Source organism: Silurus aristotelis (genome assembly GCF_946808225.1).
Source record: "Silurus aristotelis genome assembly, chromosome: 14".
Classification (NCBI taxonomy): domain Eukaryota; kingdom Metazoa; phylum Chordata; class Actinopteri; order Siluriformes; family Siluridae; genus Silurus; species Silurus aristotelis.
In genome coordinates this window covers 27,349,640-27,356,044 of record NC_139587.1, presented here as the reverse complement: position 1 = coordinate 27,356,044, position 6,405 = coordinate 27,349,640, and the positions used below count along the sequence as shown (strand labels likewise).

Here is a 6,405-nt window from a genome sequence, read left to right as displayed (position 1 = left end):
CTTTTGTCCATATAGTGTATGTTTACAAATATGGTGTAGTCAGTAGTTAAGAGTGGTCAACTCCTGATGTTTACATAAATCACTAATATTCTTTATATTTATTTACTATTTTAACGTCATGTCCCGTTTTAATAATTCACGTGTTCTGACTTGTTTATGAGACACAGGAAATGTATATCTGAAGGTTTTGTTTGAAAGTTTATCACACCATCCGTCGACCCGCAAACGATTTATAAAAAGGATGGAAAAAAACGAGACGATCCACACGGGAAGCGTTAAACTGCACTGATAGATTCACTAATGTGTTTATTGTTCCACCATTTCACACCTCAGTGCAGCATCACGTCCTCCTGAGAGGCCTTGAGGAAAGAGCCATCACACAAAAGTCACTTTGCAATAAATTGCAAATGTGTGACCACCATGTGAAATATAAATATAAAAAAAATTAGAAATAAAGGAAAAAAAAAAACTTTTTTTTCAAAAATGTACATCATATATGGAGAACATTTTTATGTTTATATTTTCCCCACAATAGTTAAATGTCTTAGTTTTACCTGAACTTCATTTATTTATTTATTTAATTACCTAATCAACATTTTATTTGACAGCAAAGGTGCAAACATTATGGATATATTTTTATATATATATATATATAAACGCAATAATAGTTAACATTTATTTATTCATTCATTTGACAGCAAATTCTCTCTCTCACACACACACACACACACACACACACACACACACACACACACACACAGACAACATGTATATATTTTTTTAACATACTAATCATTTATATTATAATATATTAATTATATATAAATAATTTCTTATTAATAATTTATTATGTTCCTGCAGGGTTTAAACTTTGAGAGCTGAGAGGGAGGTGTGTGTGTGTGTGTGTGTGTGTGTGTGTGTGTGCGCGCGTGTGTGTGAGCAAATGCGTGCGTGTGCGTGTGTGTGTGTGCGTGTGTGTGTGTGTGTGTGTAACCCGAGCTCCAGTGAACTCCTGAGCGCTTTAATTCTCTTCCCCCCTCTAAACACTGGCGCTCCTTCCTGCGCTGTTTGTTTGCGGTCAGTTGATCCGGAGCGGAAATTCCTTTCCGTTTTTTTTTTTCCTCGCTCGCTCTCTTTTTTTTTTTTTTTTTTTTTGTGAATGACAAACTTATTAACAATTCATCGGCTGCAGGCCTCCGGGTTCCATCCGGCCTCGTTACCAAGGAAACGACCGCCCCGAGCCTTCCGATTGGTCGGAGCGCAATAATGTAGGCATTGAAACGCCGCGCCCTCGCCTTCATTCACCAGCACACTGAGACTGAGACTGAGACACAGAGACACTGAGACTGAGACACGCACGCGGAGACACGCGCACAGGCAGCGCTGCGTTACAGGGACCACACGGACTGATCCGGACCGGACGCACACGGGTTCTTGGATGTTCGGTTCGGTTAAAATTAAAAAAGAATAAGCAAGAAATAAACCCGACGTGGACGCTGTTATATAACCGGAAGAGGAACGTCAGTGGGACTGGGGCTTATTCACGGGCGCGCGTGAGTCATTGATAAACGCGCAGTCGCATGAATGGACGGATTCGGAGCGCGTCTCCAGTTCACGCTTTAACTCCTACAAGAACACAACGTTCGGATTTCCTTTTTTTGTGCATTTCTTGCAGCACTGTGGCGTCAGCTATAATAAATTGAATTATTGTAGAAAAAAAGAGAATATATATATATTTATTTCTCTGGCCTGGTGAAACGCCGCGGCCTCTGGACGGACCCACGACGCCTCCGTGTAAAGACCACGCACGCACCCCGATGCTCGATAAGTTCCGACCCGCGCAGCTCGACCCGGCAATGGCGATCAGTAAGAGCGTGGCGTGGCTGAGGGAGCAGCTCGAGACGCGCCGCGAGCGCCTGCTCGTGATGGACTGCCGCGCGCGCGAGCTCTACGACTCGTCCCACGTCGAGGCGGCGATCAACGTGGCCATCCCGAGCCTCATGCTGCGGCGGCTGAAGAAGGGCAACCTGCCCGTCAAGTCGCTGCTCTCCGACGGCCAGGACCGCGAGAGGTTCGCGCGACGCTGCCGGACAGACACCATCGTGCTGTACGACGAGTGCAGCCGCGACTGGAACGAGAACGTGGACGGCGGATCGGTGCTCGGTTTACTGCTCCGGAGGATGAAGGACGAGGGCTACAAAGCGTTTTACCTTGAAGGTAGGTGATCCTACTCACGCGCAAAAACAGAAAAAAAAAACCGTATTGCAGTCATGTTACGATTTTGTTATCTGAAGGCCTCGAGAAACCTTCTAACCAAAAAAAACCAAAAAAAACAACAAGCGACCAAATTCTGCTCGTGCACGCGCAGGAAAACCTCATAAAAACGTGTTTTTGTTTCCTTTGATTGTTGAACATCTGCATGAAAACGAGTTGCGTTCGGTTTAATTGAGAATAATAAAACTTCAGTGCACGTGTTTTTCTGCTTTGAAGACTCATTAATATAGTTTGCAGTCCCGTTATATTGTGGGACGTAATAATCGTAATAATAGGAACGTGACACGCGCGTGCGTTCAGGTGCACGCGCTGTCTAAACAAAGTAACGAATCAAATCCATGTATTGTTATTATTACCAATATTTGCGTTCTTTTGAGCAATCTTTTAAAAAACAACAACAAAAAACATCTCATCATGGCTTCATCCAGGCTTTTTTTGACCCCCACAGGAGGTTTCAGCAAGTTCCAGGCCGAGTGTCCGGCGCTCTGCGAGACCAACCTGGACGGCTCGTGCGGCGGTAGCGGCTCTCCGACGTCGCACGTGCTGGGCCTCGGCGGCCTGCGCATCAGCTCCGACTCCTCAGACATCGAGTCGGACGCTGACCGCGAGCCCGGCAGCGCCACAGACTCGGACGGCAGCCCGGCGTCCAACCCGCAGCCCTCCTTTCCGGTCGAGATCTTGCCGCACCTGTACCTGGGCTGCGCCAAGGACTCCACCAACCTGGACGTGCTGGAGGAGTTCGGCATCAAGTACATCCTGAACGTGACTCCGAACCTGCCCAACCTTTTCGAGAACGCAGGAGAATTCAAGTACAAGCAGATCCCCATATCAGATCATTGGAGCCAGAACCTTTCACAGTTCTTCCCAGAGGCCATCAGCTTCATCGGTGAGCAACTCATATAAACACACTTGAAACACATTTAAAAACACTATACAGGGTTTACAGGGACTTGGACTGGATTCTTAGTGGGGACCTCATTTAATAATGCAAGTTATTTAACAAATATCAGGTGATACAACACAGGTTTCTTTGGTTCCTCACGGGGAAGGCGTCAGAGCAGCACTTATTATTATAGTGGTGAAGCAAAATGTGATGTTATTAGAAAAATGTGTCCCGAAATGTGAGGACCTTTGGAAAAGTAACAGTGTGATGCGATTAACACCATGAAGATCTGCAGTGTGCTTTTGCTCGAAGTTCAAAACTCGACATTCAGACGCGTCATTTATTTCCAATGAATTTTATACTAGAAATATTATAAGTAGTAAAAAATGGCTACATTATTATAAAACTGTATATTGTAATAGCAGCCATTTTAAACCTAAAAAAGTGTTAAATACACCCACCCTTGTGCTCATGCTCGTTCAGACAGATTTTATTAGATGACTGCATGAAGTGAGATACTTCAGTGGATTAATATCAATAAATAAATCAAACAAATTAGTGTTTTTGCGTTGAGACTTTGTGATAAAAAAATAGACCCCACATCTGAACAATATGGGTTCGCCTGATCGCCTTTGGGTTTGTGGAGTTAAGCTTTGTGTGTGTGTGTGTGTGTGTGTGTGTGTGTGTGTGTGTGTGTGTGTGTGTGTGTGTGTGCGTGCGCTCTCATGTTAGAAAGGCTTATGATAGAACAGGAGATGAGGCGAGGTAATTTGAGCTCAACAGGAAGGAAGCGGCATTGAAAGTAATGTAGGACAGGGGCGGCGTTTTCTCCCACACAACGGAGCCCATTTACAAGGGTGGGGTGGGGTGAAGGGGGAGTTTTGAATGTTGACATCCTGTTCGCCATGACAGCACGCCCCCATGACTTCTACATTTACACACCCCAAATGGTGGCATTGTGAAGTAACCTGGTGAGCGGAAGGATCATTCGGCCCATTTCCAATAATGTCAGATTCCAGAGACGGAAAATGGAAGATTTGTTTTCCATCCTCTTGTCATGCACTCGAACTGAATAAGAGCTTTTTGTGTCTGTGTGTGTGTCTGTGTGTGTGTGTGTGTGTAAGGAATTCCGACATACTTCTTTCTCTTAGGCAGACAGTTAACATATGTGTTTACGAGGACACTCAAGCTTTTATAATAGATCACCTTTGTGTATGAACACGTTTCACAACCAGAAACCTAACCAGATATCCTCATTTCCCCCCCCCCCCTCTCCCTTCCCTCGTTCTCCGAACAGACGAGGCTCGAGGCCAGAAGTGTGGCGTCCTCGTGCACTGCCTCGCAGGGATCAGCCGCTCAGTCACGGTGACCGTGGCCTACCTGATGCAGAAGCTCAACCTGTCCATGAACGACGCCTACGACATCGTCAAAATGAAAAAGTCCAACATCTCGCCCAATTTCAACTTCATGGGCCAGCTGCTGGACTTCGAACGCACGCTGGGACTGCAGAGCCCGTGCGACAACCGGGCTTCGGCGCCGTCGCAACCGCTGTACTTCAGCACGCCCACCAATCACAACGTCTTCCAGCTCGACCCGCTCGAGTCCACGTGAGAGGAGGCGCTCTGACCATCCCGATGTGGCTTTCTGTCTTTTTGCCCCTCTCTCAAAACCGAGGAGGCTTTTTTTCCCCCCGGACGTTTTTGTGACGCTGCAAGGCGCAGCTGGTGAGTTACCCGGCGACGCGCCGACGCGCTTTTTCGTCTCGAAGCGGAAAGGCAGCTGCTGTACTATTGGGACGGAGAAAATGCAGCTCTGTATCTCTCTCAGACTCTGTAAGGTAGTTCCTGCTTCCTATCTTCGTACTCAAGCATGTCAAGACTGTCAAAAAATACAAAAACAAAAACGAACTCCTGGCGTGCCAAAGAGACCCGAAACGGACGGTATATATATATATATATATATATATATATATATATATATATATATATATATATATATATATATAAAACTTTTGATCTCTGTTTTCCTAGCACTTGCACCTTCAGGTTTTTTTCCCCGGGTGTGCATCTCTTCTTGTCTTCAGTGAAGACTTGCCTGTTTTTTGGGGGATTAAAAACAACCCCTCCTGCAGACACCCTCGTGGACGACGGCACAGTAACTTTGTTCTCCAGTTTGTTTGTGTGGAGACACTTTTGAATCGTTTATACGTGTGTATTATATTATTATTATTATCACTATTATTATTATAATAGCCACAATGTACCTGTTACGAAAAAGGAAACAGGTACCGGATCTTTTTTGTCATCTAAACTGAAATGTTGATTGATATTATCTATGAGTTCGATGCCAAAAAAAAAGTTTTGTGAAATCATAAAAATGTGTATACTGTAATATATAATTTTTTCTTTGTTCTTCTTTTTTTTTTTTCCTTACGCTTTTTACGGACAAGCCTTTTTAGTACGCATCGTTTCCGGAGGTAACCCCGTTAGCCCTGCCGTAAGGTTTCGTGTACATAGGAGTTCGGTCACGAGTTCTCAGAGCGGTTCCTCATAAAGCAGAGCTATACATCTAACGGCACATATCGAGAAATAAAAGTATTCATGACTCGTATCAGTATGTTTTTAAGATTAGTCCAGAACACGGCTGCATGATCGTGACGAATCTAGAACCTGGACCTGCATTGATTCATTAATAATGTTTCTCCTTTTTTTTTTTTTTTGGTGGAACAATGGAACAACGAAGGTGGCTGAGGTGTTTTATTTCCTTTTTTTTTTTTTTTTTTTGCAATTCGAGGTCTCTGAAACGTCGCCCCGAAGCGGAGACGTTTGTTCGCACGTGTTTTCAGGGAAAATTCTGTGAAATGCAATTCACTTTGTCTGATGTGGATTTAAAAACGGGAGCCCGGTTCCCTCAAAGCAAAAGCAAAGGCCTGTTCTGAAGGAGGCAGGTTCCACTTTGGGACTCGATCCCTTCAACCCTACGAATGTAAAGAGATGATAAGTTATTAATAAATTGCTATTTTGTCTATTCAAACCTACCGACCTGCCTCTCTGTTCTGTTCTTTAGCTGAAATCTTGTTATATCTTGTATTTACTAAAAAATTGACCAGTGAAATGGTTTCTAGCTAGATCATTTGTGTAACAGGGAACTAGCTAGCTTTCTAGGTGACCAGAAACTCACTCAATAGCTCCAGAGATAGCTTAATACTTCAAAAGATTTTGATGGTCTATGCAAATTATCAAGAAACT

The 6,405-nt window shown here is 44.2% G+C and overlaps 1 protein-coding gene across 1 annotated transcript; it reads left to right on the top strand.

The window, feature by feature from the left end:
* The first annotated feature begins 1,249 nt into the window (after window positions 1–1,249).
* Window positions 1,250–6,194, top strand: dusp6 (dual specificity phosphatase 6). Its single transcript, XM_083561252.1, has 3 exons — window positions 1,250–2,217; window positions 2,723–3,160; window positions 4,455–6,194. The coding sequence occupies exons 1-3, from the start codon at window positions 1,818–1,820 to the stop codon at window positions 4,766–4,768; spliced, it is 1,152 nt and encodes a 383-aa protein (XP_083417378.1). The 5' UTR covers window positions 1,250–1,817; the 3' UTR covers window positions 4,769–6,194.
* Window positions 6,195–6,405: the final 211 nt, after the last annotated feature.

What these genes read in the sequence shown, in the direction of transcription:
- dusp6 (XM_083561252.1), top strand. Translation starts at nt 1,818, where the DNA reads ATGCTCGATAAGTTCCGACCCGCGCAGCTCGACCCGGCAATGGCGATC. An exon ending in CAAAGCGTTTTACCTTGAAG is followed by an intron (nt 2,218 to 2,722) that starts GTAGGTGATCCT and finishes TGACCCCCACAG; the next exon opens with GAGGTTTCAGCAAGTTCCAG. An exon ending in AGAGGCCATCAGCTTCATCG is followed by an intron (nt 3,161 to 4,454) that starts GTGAGCAACTCA and finishes TTCTCCGAACAG; the next exon opens with ACGAGGCTCGAGGCCAGAAG.